Source organism: Labrus bergylta, chromosome 6, assembly GCF_963930695.1.
Source record: "Labrus bergylta chromosome 6, fLabBer1.1, whole genome shotgun sequence".
Lineage (NCBI taxonomy): Eukaryota > Metazoa > Chordata > Actinopteri > Labriformes > Labridae > Labrus > Labrus bergylta.
This window is the reverse complement of record NC_089200.1, coordinates 29,048,396-29,068,488: the sequence shown is the minus strand read 5'-3', so window position 1 is coordinate 29,068,488 and position 20,093 is coordinate 29,048,396. Positions and strand designations below refer to the sequence as shown.

The 20,093-nt window shown below is 40.0% G+C and overlaps 1 protein-coding gene across 1 annotated transcript in view; it reads left to right on the top strand.

Moving 5' to 3' along the window:
- Positions 1–2,235: 2,235 nt before the first annotated feature.
- Positions 2,236–20,093, top strand: part of cyfip1 (cytoplasmic FMR1 interacting protein 1) — a 32,418-nt gene continuing 14,560 nt past the window's right edge. The window contains exons 1-16 of the mRNA XM_020632655.3: positions 2,236–2,483; positions 11,535–11,655; positions 11,878–11,967; positions 12,410–12,487; positions 13,534–13,635; positions 13,736–13,917; positions 14,772–14,868; positions 15,314–15,442; positions 15,531–15,635; positions 16,198–16,289; positions 16,453–16,570; positions 17,505–17,627; positions 17,850–17,975; positions 18,059–18,225; positions 18,705–18,852; positions 19,140–19,293. Of these exons, the coding sequence (XP_020488311.1) occupies positions 11,539–11,655; positions 11,878–11,967; positions 12,410–12,487; positions 13,534–13,635; positions 13,736–13,917; positions 14,772–14,868; positions 15,314–15,442; positions 15,531–15,635; positions 16,198–16,289; positions 16,453–16,570; positions 17,505–17,627; positions 17,850–17,975; positions 18,059–18,225; positions 18,705–18,852; positions 19,140–19,293 (1,828 nt within the window). The 5' untranslated portion in view covers positions 2,236–2,483; positions 11,535–11,538. The remainder of the gene's footprint in view (positions 2,484–11,534; positions 11,656–11,877; positions 11,968–12,409; positions 12,488–13,533; positions 13,636–13,735; positions 13,918–14,771; positions 14,869–15,313; positions 15,443–15,530; positions 15,636–16,197; positions 16,290–16,452; positions 16,571–17,504; positions 17,628–17,849; positions 17,976–18,058; positions 18,226–18,704; positions 18,853–19,139; positions 19,294–20,093) is intronic.

Here is a 20,093-nt window from a genome sequence, read left to right as displayed (position 1 = left end):
TTACATTTGTTTTATGTATGTTGACACTAGCTTGATTATGGCAGCAGATTCAACTAGTCTTGGGCTAATTGTTTTTTTATTTCTTGTCAGTGCTTGGTTTCTATGATGGAGGATTAGGGCCATGTTAAAAATAAATAAATACATTTTGAGATTAAACTTGTAAATTTACCAGGATAAAGTCGTAAATTTACAAGTTCGAGACCAGCCTGCGCAAAATGATGAAAGACAACTTCCTCCAAATCAGTGTGGTTTTTTCTTCAGTTTCTTTTCAAGGTGCTGATATTTTAAAGACAATGTGAAGATGATGATGTGTCAAAAGCATGTGTAGTTTCATATCTGCATAAGTAAAGCCCCAACACAACTATTTGTGTCTGTTATCGGTCTGCCTTGTTAAAGCGTCTCATGTGCAGAGCCAGTTTGTGTCCTGTTCATCATTTTACTGATAAACAAGGTCTCGCAAGTTGAAGTGAAAACTTCTCTTGAACTGTTTTTACCAACTACACGAGGAAGTAGCCTATTTACTAATTAGTGAAACCTTTAGGACAAGATGCTCCATGTTTGTCATTTGAGAACAGGATGCTGCTGCTCTTCTGATATAGACTAAAATAACCACTTTATTCTTTAAAAACTTTAAGAGTTCTACTTTCATCATTTTCGCGCAGGCTGATCTCGAACTTGTTAATTTACGAGATTAAACTCGTAAATTTACGAGTTTAATCTCGAAATTAAAAAAAAACAACATTTTAACGTGGCCCTAATTCTCCGTCGTACGTTTCTATGTGTTTTAGTTGCAATTACTCTTTATCATTATTATATTTTGCTTTAATATATTTTATGGTTTGTTTTTCATAGTTATATTTCATGGCTCAATCAATTTCAAGTTTTCTGGGACAAAACGTTTGACTTACACTATACATACAATACTATACAATAAAATCAATGTATCCCACAATGCATTGTGAAAAGTAACCAGAAGGTCACAATCTAGGCAATATATACCATCATGCATTGCAGTTCAAAACTTTTTTGAGAGTAAAGTGACTTTTGACTTCTCTCAGGAGATGAGAGGAGCGTGACCAGCACACAGTGCAGTAACAAAATGAGGTTAATATTTGGAGGCATTTTAAACAGAAATCTTGAAGACTTAAAAATCATTTTTTAACCGAGTAACTATTCGTTATGATGATGACAGGCACGAGACCAGAGTCTGTAAACACTAATAAATGAGTTTTGGTGCAAAAATCTGTTTCATTATTAGAAATGTAATCAGTATTTAATATTTTTTTATGTATTGTTTTGTGAAAATAAGTTGAGTATAATATTAGTTATTCATGCCTTTATTTTCTGTTGTTATTAATCCTGTGAGTGACGTCACCCATTGGTTTCTGAAGGGCTGTTTTTGAAGCCTATCCATGGTGCTTGCCATATTGGAAATGCTGACTCTATCAAACTTACGGTCAACTGAACGACAGGCAAAGGGCTGGAACTGAGGGGGGTCTTAAGCCTCCTGACAAACCGCTACAACGCAGCCACTATGCATAACTCATATCTTTCATTACATCTAAACTGGCGAGTTATAAAATGACACCCTGTACAGTTTGTGCTTATAAATACATTAACTAATAAGACCAAAATAATTTTCGTACCAGACTGTAAAAGTTAATTTCTGCTGACAAAACGGAAATTTTGATATGGGGTGTGTATGTGACCTTGTGGTCTTTTGAAGCCAGCCTCAAGTGGACACTTGAGGAACTGCATTTTTTTTTGCGCTCCCACATTAGCTTTGTTTTTAACACCTGAGGTTGAAACTAAGTAGTGTCTTAAATGTTTTTTTATATTGTGTTAAATTAGTTATATTAACTTTATAGTCTACTACAGGGAACTCGAATGAGTGTGTGACAATTTTGGATTTAAAAAAAAAAAAAGTTGTAATTATTTTTTCTTTAGGTTATGTGAAGTACTGAAAAATAAATAACTTATTTATATATATATACTGTATATATATATGTATATATGTATATATACTGTATATATTTATATAACTTTTTCTTTTTTTCAAGATTTTTTGGTAGGCAAGTCAGTGGTGTGTGTAGCCTGATTTGGTGGGTGGCACTAATCACCCTCCATACCTGGGGGGCAGGTCGGTTCTTACTGTACATTCCTCCACCTTTTCTCTCTCATCCCGCCGCGTCCTGCCCGCTAGTGGAGGAGGGTGAGCACCGCAGCTCTGAGCGGAGTTTCCTGTTGAGTTTCCCTGTTTGAGGGACAGGAACTCCCTGCTCGGCTTCTCTTCCCCGCCCATGATAATAACACCAACCGAGGAGAGATTCCTCCGGCTGACGACGGAGGAAAAAAACTCGGATTGAGGACTTCTTAAAGTGGATTTGGGAGCCGCTGGAGGGACCGACATTCCGGTTAAATGGCGCTGAATTAGTCCTGCTTACAAACACTAAAGTTTTCCTTTCTGACCGTCAACAACCCCGGTGAGTCCACCGATTGATCGTGAAGTTTAGTTTCACTGTGTGAGCGTCCAGCTAACACACGGTGGGAGAAAACAGGAGCAGCTTTGGGTGTAGCCGTCCTGACTCTACTTTTTATAGCATGTCCGCTTCAAAATGAACACGTATGTTAAGTGGAGTTATTATCCTGAGGAGGTTAAAAGGCTTGTCGCAAAGCAAAGCCACTTTCCTGGAGCACAGGCCCGAGCTGTGACTAATCTCAGGCCACGGCTCGGAGCAGGGATACTGCCATTATCAAAGTTTCATGTTCCGGGACTTTCTTCCTTCAAAATCCCGCTGTTACTCAAAGTTTTACAGCTCTAAACTTCGCTTTCGGCTGAATTGTCACTGATTTAGAGTTGGAGTTGAGAGTTATCGCCAAGTTCGTTAACTTTTAATATAAAAAAGTGAAATCATGTAGCCTATAATTAAGATTAAAAACTGTCACTTACAAAAGTAATTGCTCCCTTTGATCTTTCCGTCTTATTTGTTACTTTTGTTACCGTTGTGTTCAGGAACCACACTTTAGGCTATTCCCCTATTCCCCACCCTCCTCCTGATGTTGCGTTCACTGCTCAGTCACTGCCAGTCAGTAAAAGATCAGTCTTTTTTTTCTATTCATTTGAAAACCTGTGCATCACAGAATTTTTATACAACTAATTTCATTTTTTTGTTCCGAGTTATGCACGTTTTTATTCACAGACTTCACTTGTTTTAAAGAGAAAGCATAGCAAGAAAATGAGAAGAATCATTTACAATTTGGCCAACAATTCAAATTCATGACAACATCTACATCCACATAAAAAAAAAGGGGATTTGAAAATTACGCCCAAAAAAAAGTGGGTAGGACTCATTTTCGATGAGGAGCAAATTAAGGATATGTGTAGGCCTATATCTGTTTATAAACATGTTTAATTTCCACATGTCTTTATGCCATACACACAATCAAAAATACATGAACCAGTCTTTTATCACATCAGCAGTTTAAACGAAGCAATTGCAGGAGCCCTTTACCACCTTTACATGAAAGTCTGCTTTTAGTTTTTCCATGAAGTACACTTTCTTTACCCTCTGTTGTTATGGTGACGGGTGGGAGTTAGTGGTTTGAGCTGGGATAGAGTGATCATTTTCCTGGCCACCAGTAGAAGGACATGAAAAAATTCAGACACCCTAGATTAGACATCAGAATCGCTGTTGGTGAGGGAAATCAGCCGACACAGAGTACTGATCAATGTGCGAAAGAAGACAAAATTTTAAGTAGCTTTTTTTTCCTGGATGTTTATCACTTGGTCTGTTTGTACTGGAGAGGAAGAGACCTGCAGATAATCAGGTCCCAGGAAAAAAACCAATCAATCCATCCATTATCTATACAACTTTTCCAGTTTGGGGTCCCGGGGGGGGGTTGGAGCCCATCCCAGCTGTCATTGGGCGAGAGGGGGGGGGGGGGCTGTTCACCAGTCAATCACAGGGCTGACATATAGAGACAGACAAGCAGCCACACATACTGCACATTCACACCTACAGGGCACTTTTAGAGTCACCAATCAACATGATAAGCATGTCTTTGGACTGTGAGAGGAAGCTGGAGTACCCGGAGAGAACCCTCATATCACCCACTCCACACAGAAAGGGTCCTGTCCGACGGATTTGAACCAGGAACCTCCTCGCTGTCCGGTTACGCGCTAACCACTGCAACCCATTGACATCGATGTTATCCTTATTTTAGTAACAAGATGAGAGAAAGTTAGAGTTAGCCTGGCTTTAAGCACCCTCTGATGTCCTGAGATAACTCAGGGGGTTTCAAACATTTGGCTAAATCTGACCATCCTGACACTGACCAATAAAACCACTCTGCTGCTGTTTGCTTATTTAAAAAATAAGTTTATAACAGTTTATAAATTACAGTATCTGATTGGTGCATAGAGTGGGTACTGGCCAATAGCTGCTCTCTAATTTCAGGCAGTATCTTTGGCATTTCTGGTATTTTATATAAAACAACTAAAATAAATTTAAGGGAAAAGTCTTACACTTTTAATTATTGCTTAACAACTTTTAGTACTTTAGTTTGTTTAGTACTTCCTAGTCTGTTATCAGTGACAATGTGGAGGAAAGGAAGGAAGGAGTGAGCTGATGAGGCAAGGAGATACTGTTTGTTAAACCACATCTTTTGATATGTTTCAGAACATCGCTTTGGGTTTTTTTCTACTTGTGGTTTAATTTCTTCTTCCTGAGAATATCACACCTCATGTGATAGAACAGTAAACTGTGACACGGTGGTGCAGCCACTGAAACTGAGTAGTTGGTATCCATGTCCCACTTTGATTCTGTATTTAAACATTTTGACCAGATCTCTTTGTTAGGAACTCTTTAAATCTAAGAATTGTCTTTGTGAGAGCTTTTCAGCTTTGGTTTGCTCAGTGCGTCCAAAGAAATGTAATTGGCAGTCCAAATGTAAAAACTGGATTATACAAATCAAATCCAGGCTGCAAACTGAGATTGTTTTCCCTCATAATTCCGTTTGCATTAACATGTGCCCCAAGTTCACCTAAATAAAACTACTGCCTGGTTGAAATGGGTGAAATCATTAGTTAGAAATCTGTCTGGAAAAACTGCTATCTTTAAGATTGATGTAAGTGGAAACTGTGATATTCTGTGGAAAAAAAGTGAGAATGGTACGATTTCACACCTCACCCTGGAGACGCATCAACAACTTCCTTCAGTGGCACAGTTGTGTTGATAGTGTTGGTACATAATCTGCAGGGGATTGTTTGTTCTTATTTCTTCTGCAGCTTCCTCTCTATCTTCAGCTGTGAAGTTTAAAAGTGTGATCTGTTGGTTCGAGTGTTTGAGCACTGTTTGCACATGTGCAAAAAAGTGTCATCAGCTCGATCAGACACAGAGTGTGTTATTGAAAACAAAACTTTACCAGCCTTTGTTTCAGCTGCTGTTTTCACACAGTAACTAACCGAAGGGTCAGTGGATACAACAGTTTCAGGGGTCTCCAGCCGTGGTCTTAGTTTCAGTTTGATCCAAATTCCTTATTTAACTTTTTGTTGCTGCCACTCTTCACAGAGGAGGTGAGTGGGATTTATTTTTTTAAATGACATTTTAAAAACGTCATGTCAGGGGACAACAGTTTAACTCTGGTGGCAGAGCGGGCACCTTGTGGGCTCTTATGACCTTCACTCCTTTGTCATTCTTTTTCTGCGTCTTGAAGTGACAAACTGTTTTTCTCTTGTCTACCTCCACACTCCTGAAAGACAAACTCAAGTCTGTTTTCATCTAAATATACTTCTATAGTGTGTCTGTTATTCTTCTGAATTGCGTTGTATGAAAGTGGAGCAAAGGTTTATCATAAAACTTTACTGTTACTATGATGATATGTTCAAGTTTGTGTTCATACTTAGACCAAGTTGGAGTTCCTTGATTTTGAAAGCATTTATCTTTTGCTTATAGCTGCTAAAAGTGTTTTCTTTATCAGTTATTATTAGCTAACTTTCACAAGTGTTTATCCAGTTGTTTCAAGTAACTATTTTTAGCCATTTATTTTGGATAACTTTTCCAACTATTTTTCAATTGCCTTTGGCTAGCTATCAAACACTTTTATCTAGCTTTGATAAACGTATGTCAGGTTGAGTGACTTGTATTACTTTTTAAATGTTAATTGATTACTTTAGCTCACCTTTGCCTTTTATTCAATTCTTTAAATTATCTAGTTAACGGCAGATTTTGCGACATTTTACACACAAATACAGCAGAAATCAAGTAAATCCTCTCTGAGTCATGACTGTCTATAATGAGTGAGAAGCGTGAGTCCTGCTGGCTGCGTTGTTGTCTTACATCTGATGGCCGACTCCTCTCCTTGTGTTCAAAGCTGTTTTAGTCACGGAATAAATAAAAGAAGAATAACATACTCACTGCTTATTTAAAACTCATTTACGCATTCTAAATCGAGGTCATTCTGTCATTTACATGCAATGTGAAGCTACAAGCTAAGTCAAGTGTGCTAACATTAGCCCACTAACACAACAATGCAGGCCACGGGCAATTGCAGCTCGGGCTAAGGACAAATTTGTCTGCTGCTTGCACCTAAAGGTGTTTAATTATGGTGCGTCAAATTGATCAACGTTTTGCTATATATTTCTAATATAGTTTATTCTTATCTAGAAGGGCTTGGTGATATGGACCCAAAATCATATATTAATAAATTGGCAATACACCATATTTAAGTTGATATTTGTTTTTCTGCAAAGAAATAAAAAATTCAGTCAGGTACTGTGTTATAAATACATACAGCTGTGTTTCTGTTATGCAGGGAGTTTTTGAGGCTGACTGGCAGCTTATGCCTTTATTGTCTTTATTGTGGATGAGTCGGAAATCAGAGACAGCGCAATATTGGTGTCCCAGTCTGTAAATTCACATTCCGTTTATTCCGTTTCCATGCGGACGCATGGCACAGAGGGAGCTACACATAGACACAGAGTCAGACATGCAGGCACACAGCGCTGCACTCCCCCGCTGGCTCAGCTGATCCTGTAACGCCTCCTCTGTTACTACCTTCAAAGACAGTACAGAGGGGGGGATCACTTTAGCCCTGTTTCCACCAAGCGGTCCGGTTTGGTTCAGTACAGTTTGGTTCAGTAAACCCTGATCTGACTTGTGTTTCCACAGAGGCATGACATAGTGCAAACAGCCAATGCATTCAACAAATTAAAAGAATGTGACAGTTCAATAAAATGGCAAAAAAACAAAAACAGCCTTAAAATGACCCTTGATCCAAATCTGCAGGATATTTAAACACGGTGCGTTTTGTGTTTGTCCTTTATTACCACTGTCCCACAGGAAGTGAAGATTCTTTTGACCAGTCAACGGACTGCAGTGCGTCTAGCTCACCCTTTAGGGTCGGATTGGAAACGGCAGTCTGAATAGGTCTTAAGTACCCCCGTGGTCGTCCCTGTATGAAGTGTGTACAAACAGTAAACCCTGTGTGTCTTTGTCACTGTTACACTCAGTCTGTGTGTTAGTACCTTGTTTTTCCTCCCTGCTGTGCACACCTAGGTCACCTGCTTGATTCTGGTTTAAGCTCCTTACTGTGTCAGTAATGTGGGAGTCCTACAAACACCCGGTGTAATGCCCCTGCAGTGTGCGTAAGGACTAACAAGCCGGTAGGCCAAATGATCACTTAAAGAGGCAGGCAGCTTCTGGCTTTTCTTCTTTGTCTTTTTTGGACTCTGACTCTTATCAGAGGAGAGCGCTCCACATTTAGAAGTCTTAACAGGAACTGTGCACTAAAGCACAAACCACCACGGTTCCCTATTTTCAAAGTTGTTTCTCTTTAGTGAAGGTTGACCAAGAGGCTCAACAACAGTTCAGTCTGCTTTACTTAGAACTCTTGTGAAAGTGACTTGTGTTGTTTTTAGATGAACAGTTTCTAAATACTAAAATGCATTGTTTGAATGAATGCAGAGCTGTGTGTGTGTGTGTGTATTATGGATTACATACAGTGTCTTTGTCCTCGGTGTAAAAGTAACTGTTGAGTCGTTTACTGAAAATATAAAGTGCATCACGTGCTCCGGTTGTCTGGGATTCATACTTCCCCCTTCGTCCTTCATTTGTTGCTTACTTTGCAGTTTTGCAGTTCAGTTTTGCACACATAAAAAAGACGTTTGGCACAATCATTAATGAGACTATTTCTCAAAACAGCTTTGCATAGATACACGACTTCCCCTTTGACTTCCTCCTCTCTTTTAGAAACTGCATTACACAACGAAACCACCTATTTTTAATCTCATGCGGTTGATTAACTTGAAAATGTTTGAGTGGCGAGTACTGACAGTCCAGTCTGTAGGTAGCAGGCCACTGAACTCCCACATACATGACCTGAAATCAAACCATCGCTGTGATTTTGAAGCATGAACTCTTGAGCTTTGATTTTAGTTTGTTCACATCCATATGAGGTGTATGAACCAATTTGTTGGGTACTTGGTCCACTTTTTTTTTAAAGCAAATATAATCCCTCAATCAGGGGACAGCCACTTGATGTAATATAGGAATATATTCAACCATACATGTACATCTCCTGTGAGCAAATCTTGTCTGCAATTATCACAGACTGATCAAAATAAGATAAAAGAAGATTGAAAACGTATAGCCTGGTTTGTGGAGTCTTGATATCTGCAGAGATTGTTTTGATTGCTGCATCAGTAGTTGGTGTAAATCCATCCTGCCTGATGAGCTTTATGCTGCTGGTTGTGTCTATGGGGATCATTTTCATGGCACACTTCAGGCCCTTAAGTTCTGACTGCACAATGTTTTAAAAAAAGACAGACTATTTGATAATTGTTACTCATGATATTTAACAGTTATTGACCACAATGGGCCCGTTGTCCAGTGGCTACTTTCAGCAGAATAACTATCAATATCACAAAGCTCAGCTCATCTTCTTTCTTGCGCATGATGATAAATTCCTTGTCCTCAAAAGCCCCCCCGAGCATTCACTGCTCAGAACAATAGAGCATCCTTTTAGATGTTGTTGAACAATAACTTTTTAATCAGTTGCCCTTTTCAGACTCAGCCGTCATCCCGCCTGTCATATTGATTCTGCAACGACATAATTCACATTGCCTCACAGCATTGATGTACGTCGCATTGGATAAAAGCGTCTGCGAAGTGAATTGTAGAATTGTAACATTGTGGAAGCGCTCAGCTGATCCCACATGGCCCCTGTAATGCCCTCTGTTACTACCTCTGAAGACGGTGAAGAAAATCAGTAGATCCCCTGTGGAATGTTTGCTGTCTTTTATTTGTGAACTCAAACACAATGATCTTCTGAATGTTTAAACGGAGGTCATGATGAAGACATAAAAGTAATGTCAGAAGTCTTTCAAAGATACAAATTGAACCATGTTAAAATAAATGTAGTTTTGTAGTTGTTTTAATGTAAGGAAGTGTTAAAGCCACCATAACGATTAATTAAGCAACATTTTCATCCTCGTTGTTAAAACGTAAAGAGCAGCTGCCCTCTGTAACCTGACACTGTTAGCAGGGGTCACAGGTCACACTGTGCACAGGCTGTAAGATCTCTAAAGAGTGCATGTCTGAGCTTGTATCAGCCAGCCACATCCCCTAAATGCTTTTCTTTAAGCTTCAATCTTAATGAAGAATTGCATCATATTCCTCTAATTAATACTATTGGAAGGGCTAGCTTTCTTCTGCTCTAATAAAATCTCTTTTAGTTTTATTTTCTCACATTTATCTACACGTAGGCTAATCCTGGATAAATAATATGTAGTCTCCTCTGCTGCACAGCCACATTCAACAACCACAAATCCCATGAGTCATTGGGTGGGACTGTGGAAAGCGTTATGGTAAATACAGAGTCAAACTTTGCAGCTGTAACTGAGACTTTTCTCAGCTAAATTTCATAATCCGTCCAAGGCAAGGCAGGTTTATTTATGAGCAACATTTTAAACACAGAGGTCATTTGAAGGGAAAATAAATCAGACATCTAAGTAGCCTCTCAAACCATACTGAATTAATCCAATGAGCTGGAAAATGTATATTTAAATACAGTTGATTTGATGGAGTTGTCCAGCAGAGAGAGTGACCCATAACCAACCAGGCGTCAAACATCTTAAGAGCTAACAGTCGTCCTTTACAATCAGCATCCTGCAGCAATCATATGATCCCACAGAGCCTTCCAGCTCCGTTCTGCTCTTTTCTCTGCATAACAGCAGCTCAGTGACCTTCTCTGACCTTGAGTCCTGCGCTCCCCGTCACTGCCAGCTCTTTGTGTTTGTCGTCAGTCGCTGCGGATTGTTTGACTCTCTGTCGATTCTGATTGCAGTAGGATTTTTGATTGTTCAGTGACGTCTGAATGTCTGTAGTCAGCAGCACAGCGAGCGTGCAAACCAAAGCGTATCACAACACTTAATAATACAGTCCTGATCTATTTGCATCTGATTTCATGTCGCAGACCGACATTCATCATGATGTTTCTGGTGGCTTACCGTATCTGTATCTGCATACGATCAGAAAGGAAACTGAGTGTCATTTCTTAAATAAAAATTAAAAAAAGACAGTTTTATTCTTTTGGGGGAAATCTCTGATAACAAATCATTGCATGAAGAATGACTCTGCACCATCTCATTCTAAAAAAAAAAAGCTCTACTACTGCACAACTCAACCAGCTTGTTATCAACTTTATAGCAAGCATGCAAATGAAAAGATGTTGCATATGACTTATTTTGTAAACCACTGTCCAACTCACAACCACGCTTCATGAAGTAGATCCATTAAACACATGTAAACATGTACCAAGTGCAAGTCGAATCTCAAATAATATGCATGAAAAACATTGGTGTGATGCAGGAGGCATATGCAGGAACAAGGTTTGCAAGCTGCTCAAAAACATGATAAGCAAATGCATGTTTTTGTTGCAGCAATGCAGAGGCCATGAGTACCAAGCAAGGGTTGAATTCTCTCACAACTCTCAAAATGAATTTAGTGGCCTTGCAAGGAATCCTGTGTTGGCAGGTCCATGGATGTATGCAATTTGCTCTGCTGTTAAGCTTCTTTCCAGGTTTGTGCATTCACCTGTGGGAGTATTGCAGCAACCACATAAACCCTGATAGCACGGGGATTATTGCAAAAACCGTTTTACTCTTTTCACAATTGAGAATCTAAGGCACTCTGTGAATCTCTTTTTGAAGGGACCATTTTTTTTAGCCGCAGGGGTCGCTTTGTCTTCAGCTGCATCAGCTTATACGTTTGTTGGAGATTGTTGGGGGATTATTGGGATGAAATTCAGTTGAGTTTTCTTTTACCCATCCTCCAACTAAATTTTTTAATCCAGCTTTTTCCCTCAGCGTCAAAAGTAGTTCCTGTCTTTTATCTCTTGCAGCCACAGTGCACACTCTCTGAGCTGTCATTTGATTTCACTTTTGCATAAAGGAGACGGAGGGCTAAGGGCTCACAGCTACCGAGTCCTGCCACCAGCTGAAGTAATAACCGTGCTTGTGTTTTTGTTCTTTTCAGCACCATGGCGTCCACAGTGACTTTAGAGGATGCTCTGTCGAACGTGGATCTGCTGGAGGAGCTGCCCCTCCCGGACCAGCAGCCATGCATCGAGCCCCTCCCCTCCTCGGTCATGTTCCAGGTCAGTGCTGACGGCGGTGTTTTTATCACCTATCTTGTGTTCAGTGTGATGTGAAACACTTTCTGCTTTGTCTAGTCATAGATGTTCCTCTCTCACATGTTATCATGTTGTGGACAGTAGTGAACACACTTTCTTTGTCCAGTTATTTCTGTTATAGGGAAGTTTGAAAACATTTTTGTAAAAAAAAACAAAAAAAAAAAACTGTTCCCTTCTTTCTCACAGCCCAACTTCAACACCAACTTCGAGGACCGAAATGCTTTTGTCACCGGCATCGCCAGATACATCGAGCAGGCCACCGTCCACTCCAGCATGGTACGACTTGAGGGTCGCAGCCTCTTCTTAAATATCAGTTCCCTCTCTCCTCTGTGACGACTTGATGGGGAAAAACAAACTCATCAGAATGGGGGTCAAACGCTTGTTATGAACTGGATCTGTTGTTGTTGTTGTGGAGCAGGCAGCATCTCAAACGGACCCAGAAGCAAACAACCCGGGACAAACGGGTGCTTCAGGCGGTGTCTTCACAGGGCTTTGTGTCTAATTAGTGAGGGATAATTACTGTGGGCTTGAATCAAACAGCACTTTGTATGGAGGCAGGGACGGCTGGAATAACTAATGCCCACCCACTTTGTAGTCCTGTAATTATTGTATAACTTAAGTTCAGTGTTTAAATGTTTGATTTAGTGTAAAATGTATTTATATGTTGATGTTTTTTTTGTGTGATGTGATTTTTTTCGGGTTTCGTTTGTTGCACTAGAACGAGATGTTGGAAGAGGGGCAGGAGTACGCCATCATGCTTTACACCTGGAGGAGCTGCTCACGTGCTATACCACAGGTAACCACACAGCCACGGCTTACATTTTGCATTTAAATAACTTTATTAAATCATTACATATAGAGCTGAAAGTAGTATTTAGTTAATTAATTAATCAGCAACTTTTTTGTAAACCTGTGTTCTCATTTTGTGATTCAGGAAACATTCAGAGCAACATAAAACTGGATTTCTATAATCCTGATTAAAAAGTTTTTAAGTTATATTTTGAATACATGGTTCTACTGATCAAAATCGAGGCTAATAATAGCCCAGTGCTTTTATTTTGTTTGTTGGAAAACAGCACAATAAAAGCCAAACATCTCCTGTTTTCAGTTCATTTCTAACAGTGATCACCTCCTTCATGTGACGCAAAGAGTAAACATAAACACATTAATGTATATTACTGAATGACTTAGACATTTTGGGGGTTATTTTCTTCTGCTTTTCTTTACTGTTCTCACTGTTATACTTTATCCCCAGATAGATTAAACAAATCTTCTTTTCAAATGTGATAAAACCTAAACAGCAATTTAAAAAAAATATCAAGTTTAAAGTTGCGTGCTCCTGAAATCCAACCTGACTGGACCCCTCTGCTGGCATCAGGGTTATATTCATTAATTTGAATATATACTATGACAATCTTTTCTTTTTAAATCAATTCATACTGAAAGTTTGATCAAGGTCAAATTATTATGAACCAATCAGAACTTTAGAACGTTTTTAAAAACCTTATCTTCATGTTGATTTCATTAGTTTATTTTAGAAAATGGAACCTGAGGATTGATGTCAATTAACTTAAAAAGTATTTAATTTGCAAAGGGACCATGTACAATATGAAACATTAATGTTGTCATTTGATGCATTGTACTAGAGTTAGCTTAAAGATAGCTTCCATCTGCAGTCCCAATCAAAACATCACATAGTAATAAAACATCAGTAAAAAAATACACTTTAACAAACGTAGAGAATCCCAGACATGCACACACACACACACACGCGCACACGCACGCACTGAAACCCTGTTGCTTTGTAACATTTCTTGCTGTGTGGTTGTGTTTCTCTCATAGGTGAAATGCAACGAGCAGCCGAACAGAGTGGAGATCTATGAGAAGACAGTGGAGGTCCTGGAGCCTGAAGTCACTAAGCTGATGAATTTCATGTACTTCCAGGTAAAATGTCGTCGCACATTAAACCAGGACTCTTCTCAACTTCTACTTTATGTAGGCCCTCACATCTTAAGTTAACATCTCTCCTGTTGTTCTCCTCCAGCGTACTGCTATCGACCGTTTCTGCGGGGAAGTCCGTCGTCTCTGTCACACGGAGCGCAGGAAGGACTTTGTCTCCGAGGCGTACCTGCTGACCCTCGGGAAGTTCATCAACATGTTCGCCGTGCTGGATGAGCTGAAGAACATGAAGTGCAGTGTGAAGAACGACCACTCGGCTTACAAACGGTAAACAGGAGCAGTCCCAAGATCTGCTGCGTTCATTCAGACGTCTGATAAAAATAACAGACACTAGAGGGCAGCATCACGCAGCACCACTCCACACCTTTGAATTCAGTCACGCTTGTGTCTTTGTAACACATTTTAAATATATCTGTATATGAATCAGTGTGTAGGTCTCCCTAAAACTGTGATGATGACGAGCTGTGCATGATGTTGTCAGCTGTCTCCTGCATATACTTCAAAAAGAACACAAAGAAAATCCTGATGGAGGATTGACGGGCTAGATTTATTCCTGAAGCTTTGTATAAGTCTGCAAACAACAGACAATAAGACAATATGAAATTCACTTATTTGATGTATGCAATGTATGTAATTTAAATATTTGGCCACACACTGATGACAGCCTGCCTATAAAGCCTGTTTGTGGGGGCGCTCTATTGCTGCAGGATAAAACATTAATATCATCTTGAATTCTTTTGTTGGACATCCTCTATTCCATCTTTGTGTTCATCGACAGTCAGGTGAAGTCTTTTAAAAATCATGAGGCAAGGTTAGTTGCTGTTGAAACTGTGCAACCAGTAATGTTACAAAGAGCCAAAATCTCAGTGCATGTTTGTAAAAGAGTTTCCAGTCCATTCATAGATTCAGTGAGTTTGTTTAAAGCTACAATTGAGTCCAATTTTTTAGTCCATATTTACTGAAGAAAACAAAAAAAACAATTCCTAAAGTGATGAAGGTTTTTTTTTGTCTCTACAGGTGTGTGTTAGACCGATATCAGTGTATTATCCTGAAAAGCTTAATTTCTTCCTGGTTTGATTTTTGTTGTTGTTAAAGAAAGTTTGTTTCTTTATGTCTCGCAGAGCTGCTCAGTTCCTCCGAAAAATGTCTGAGCCTGCATCCATCCAGGAGTCTCAGAATCTGTCCATGTTTCTGGCAAACCACAACAAAATCACTCAGGTTGGTCAGACGTGCATCACACATTGGGAAGAAAAAAAAAGCTGACTGAACTATCCAAGCTGTTATTCTCATGTTTCAAGATTCAGTTTATTGTCATTTCTTCATTATAATCCAAGCATACATGAGAGTGAAATGCTGTTCTCCTCAGATCAGGCAAACAAAAAAAGACACATGCACCAGAAGAGGAACAAGACAGTTAAAAAACAGGACACGTGACCGCAAAGAGCACACCTGTTGAGAACCAGTTATAATATTTAAGAGCAGAATATAAACATGTATTGATATAAAGAAAGTGCTCATGCATTACTTGCACTTCGTAGCGCAATGTCTGGCACTGGCTGAGGGACATCTGTTGTTTTAATGAGTCTATTTAAGCAGAAAGAAAACATGCCTCTGCTTCAGTTTTCTTGCATTTCTTTAATATCTCTTCCGTCCTGTTTTCCAGTCTCTGCAGCAGCAGCTGGAGGTGATTAACGGATACGAGGAGCTGCTGGCGGACATCGTCAACCTGTGTGTGGATCACTACGAGGACAAGATGTACCTCACGCCCAGTGACAAACACATGCTGCTCAAAGTAAGTGGAGCTCCTTCTGAAACACTTTGATAAAACCTTAAAAATGAAAAAAAGACACAAGTGTTCAAGTCACCTCTCCACTCTCTAGGTCATGGGGTTTGGCTTGTACCTCATGGATGGACAGAGCAGCAACATCTACAAACTAGATGCCAAGAAGAGGATTAACCTGACAAAGATCGACAAGTTTTTCAAGGTTTGGAAGAGTTTGTATTGATTAATGATTCAGACATGTAGAATAATAGAGGACTCAAAATGTGCTGCGCTTTGCACAGACTCTGAATGGAGATGACAATCAGAATCAGAATTATTAATGTCACCAAGATGTAAAATAAGTCGACTTTTGCCCTTTTCACAATATTCCCTCCTGAACATCTCTAGATAATTTCAGGATGACTGCTCCCAACATCTCACCGTGGCAGACTTATCAGGGGTGACGTTATTTCTCCTGATTATATCCTGCTGCTTTCTCACATCAGCTCACTCAGACTTTCTGCAGGAAAACATACCATGGGGCTTGCAGGAGAAACTCTGGATTAAATCAGATTGAAAAAATGTGCCTGTTTGCGTTCTCACATACAGCTCCTCCTGCAAATATCAGAAGTTTTTCAGGAGTTTTCTGCAAGTGTAAAAGCCCTGTCTGTTAACCGTAATGCAATCTGTGATGTTTTATCATTAAAGGAAGATAGAGCTTGTGTCTGCTCCACTGTTCAGCATGTCTATTAAAATGCAAATCTGTGTGTTCTTGATGTTCACAGCAACTCCAGGTGGTCCCTCTGTTCGGAGACATGCAGATCGAGTTGTCTCGCTACATCAAAACCAGTGCTCACTTTGAAGAGAACAAATCCAGGTGAGATGCAAAAACATATTTAATGTAATGAGGAACGGTAGTTTGCAAAAGCTTTTTTCATTATTATAAGGAACTTTTAATTCAAGCTCATTCAACCTTACACCATATTTCTCACTCTGCCACTCTTCTCTCTCTGTCTCTCTCTCTCTCTCTCTCTCTTTAGGTGGACCTGCACATCTATTTCCAGCAGTCCTCAGTACAACATCTGTGAGCAGATGATTCAAATCCGCGAGGATCACATGCGCTTCATCTCTGAACTGGCTCGATATAGCAACAGTGAGGTGAGAAAAAGCATTCAGTGCATGTCACCCCCACTCTCTCTCGCCACACATTTCCTGTCTCTCTTCAGCTGTAATTGTAATAATTATTTCTATAATAAAGACAAGTAACAGAGGATGGGTCCAATGGAGAGTCAGAGTTATGAGAGGTTGTGGGCTGTGGTGAACAGATTGTTGTTTTTTTTTTTAAACGTGTCCAGAGGTGGAGCGTTGCAGATGTCTGTAGTGTTCCAGAGGGTGGGGGGTGAGATGCTGAAGGCCCTGTCTCCATAAGTACAGAGTCTGGTGTGGGAGATGGTCTGGAGGTTCTGTGACAGGGTGTCCTATCAATGAAGTCATATAGCTGTAAAAATCATTTTTAAAACAAGTGGATCTTGCCTCACAGTAAGTGAAGCCTTCTGCATAGTGTCCTTAACCCTTACATTCTTTGAAGCTGCCAGCAGGGGGCGACTCCACTGTTTGCAATAACCATATTCATTTCTAAATTAGTTTCCTCTGTAAGTTTTTCCGAGTTTCTTGTCTCAATCTCTAGTCCCTGTCTTCTTATTGAAGCATGGCCTTCATTTAGTAAAATGTGCTAGTATCATAACAGTATTTCAGATTTTGGTTTGTACACGGATGGCTACAGCTGAAAGTCAAAACTTAAGGTTTCAAAGTGCTCAACGATCCAGCAGGAGCCATTACAAAGTGGTCGTCCTCTTCATTTATACAGTCTCTAATTTTGATGTTAAGGTACGAGAGAGATGTGAGAGATATTGGTCATGTGAGAATGTTGTTATGTTTCACCACAGTGGATTTCCCTGGAATTGGTCTCACATGTGGATCAAAAATGCTGATGCCCTGAGGGGAGAATAGTAAAGAAAATTCTATTGGGATGTTTGGACTGGGACATTTAGTTTTCTTTTTTTGTTGTGTGTTCATTTTTTTAAAAATTGAGGTGGTGACTGGATCAGGACGTCAGGAGGCCCAGAAGACAGATGGAGAGTACAGGAAGCTGTTTGATCTGGCGCTGCAGGGTATGCAGCTTCTCTCCCAGTGGAGCGCTCACGTCATGGAAGTGGTGAGAACACACATGATCAGATTTTTCTTGAGTATGTTGGTGGCTTTTCAGTTCTTGTGTCAATTCTTCCACACTTTAAAAAGATGGAGAGGTGAATATAATAACTATTGTACCTGCAGTAGCTTTAAAAAAAGGAATAAATGACTCCCTGATTGATTAAAGTGGCTGTCGTTTTTTCCTTTCTTGTTTTTTTAAATGAGACCTCTTTGCTTTTCCCCACAGTACTCCTGGAAACTGGTTCACCCCACGGACAAATACTCCAACAAAGAGTGTCCCGACAACGCTGAGGAGTACGAGAGAGCCACCAGATACAACTACACCAGCGAGGAGAAGTTTGCTCTGGTGGAGGTCAGTTAAGACTCCCATCACACACCTTTTGTTTTTCATTTACCTTCTCACGATCGTTTACAGAGTAAATGTTCTCTGTGCAGGTCATTGCGATGATAAAGGGACTTCAGGTGCTGATGGGACGCATGGAGAGCGTGTTCAACCACGCCATCCGTCACACCATCTACTCGGCTCTGCAGGACTTCGCTCAAGTCACCCTGCGAGACCCGCTGAGGCAGGCCATCAAGAAGAAGAAGAACGTCGTCCAGAGGTACGGCTCACACGCATCACATCCTTTGAAATATAGTCAGGTTTAAAAAGCCAGGTCGAGAGCAGCAAAATAAAACAGACCAATCATAAGGTCATCAGATTTTAAAAGAGATGGAAAATATTATTTAAAGGAGACTAAAAGATTGTAAAAATAATGCAAAGAAATATTTTTGATTGGAAAACTAATCATTTATTTATCCATTAGTCAACCTCTATAACCTGGAAATAATTTGGACTTTATTTCTTGATTGATTTGCACAACAGCGGCTCTCTTGGTCTGAAAGAGATGGCAACTTTGCAAAAGTTAAACCTGTGTAATACATTTTTTTTGTATTATTCTTGGCCTTTAATGTCTTTATTGTAGAGACAGGGCAGTGGATGAAGTCAGAAATCTTGTAAAGCGTTGTAATGCACAGACCTCCTATCCCAATAAGAAGAAAACTTACTCCCTCTTTTTTTTATATTCTGTGCTTCCTGCAGTGTCCTCCAGGCCATCAGAAAGACGGTGTGTGACTGGGAGACAGGGCGGGAGCCACATAACGACCCTGCGCTCCGTGGAGAGAAAGATCCAAAGGGTGGATTTGATATCAAAGTTCCTCGCCGTGCAGTCGGACCCTCCAGTACACAGGTCTCACATCCTGCTCATACCCCCACCTCATATTACCTCCTCTGTAGCAGCTCGTCTAGATCTGCAGAAAATAAATACTCCTAATAATCATGTCTGATCATAGAGAAGACAGCACAGAAAGAAAAGCTTCTATACAAGTCGCTCACCTCTAATGAAATCTGAATACATCATTTTATGGGATGGATCTTGTGAAACCAGCAGGGTGCTACCACTGATGAGATTTCACTGCCATCCTTTTCTCTTTCTTTGCTTGAATTACTAATCGTCTATGGCTTCTTTACATGCAGCTCTACATGGTGAGGACGATGCTGGAGTCTCTCATCGCGGATAAAAGCGGCTTTAAGAAGACTCTGCGCAGCACTCTGGAAGGTCCCACCATCCTGGACATCGAGAAGTTTCACCGCGAGTCCTTCTTTTACACCCACCTGCTGAACTTCAGTGGTGAGAACATTAAAAACAGATAAAAATAGATTCTCTTATTAGTTAAATTTCAGATATTTGAAAAGAACTTAAAACACTTGAAACTATATTTAAAATTTCAGATGAAAGTAAAACGTCCTGATTGAGTTTTAAAAACAGAACAGTGCAGAAAACCCACGACCCAAAGTGTTGGATGAAGAACCAGTGAGGGAAATGCTTCAATAATTTGAACCCAGTTTGGACACCTTAAGATTAAATACAGCAGCTACAGTTTACTGCTCTTAGTGGACCAGTTATAATATTGACCTTCACTAACACATGAATTTAAACTTTTAAGCTTAATTATCTCTTCAGCTTTTTAAACTTGTTCCTTAAGCTAGTGTTGTAGTTCGAGATCACACTAACCGAGACTTGAGACTTATCCGAGACCAGAGTGCTCCGAGACCGAGACAAGACCAAGACCATGGCAGGGTGACACCGAGACAGAAACAAGACCAAGAGCAGAAATATCAATGAAAAACCATCATCTTGTGTGGGGGCGTGTCACTTACGTAGACTGAAACACTGGGAAGGTTGCAGCCGTAACTGGGCGATAAAAATCGAATTATGAATGAATTTTTTAGAAATGATAATTTTCCTTCATATATAAAAAAATAGAAATAGCTGATCAGTGGTGGTCTTGACTGATCTTGAGACCAAGACTGATTTAGAGTTCTTCCACACTACCTTAAGCAAGCCCGTCCTTTCAGACAAAGAGAAAAACATTTTGAGGGTAATCAGCTGAATCGAGATATCTCAGTTAACAGAGAAGTATTTGTCAG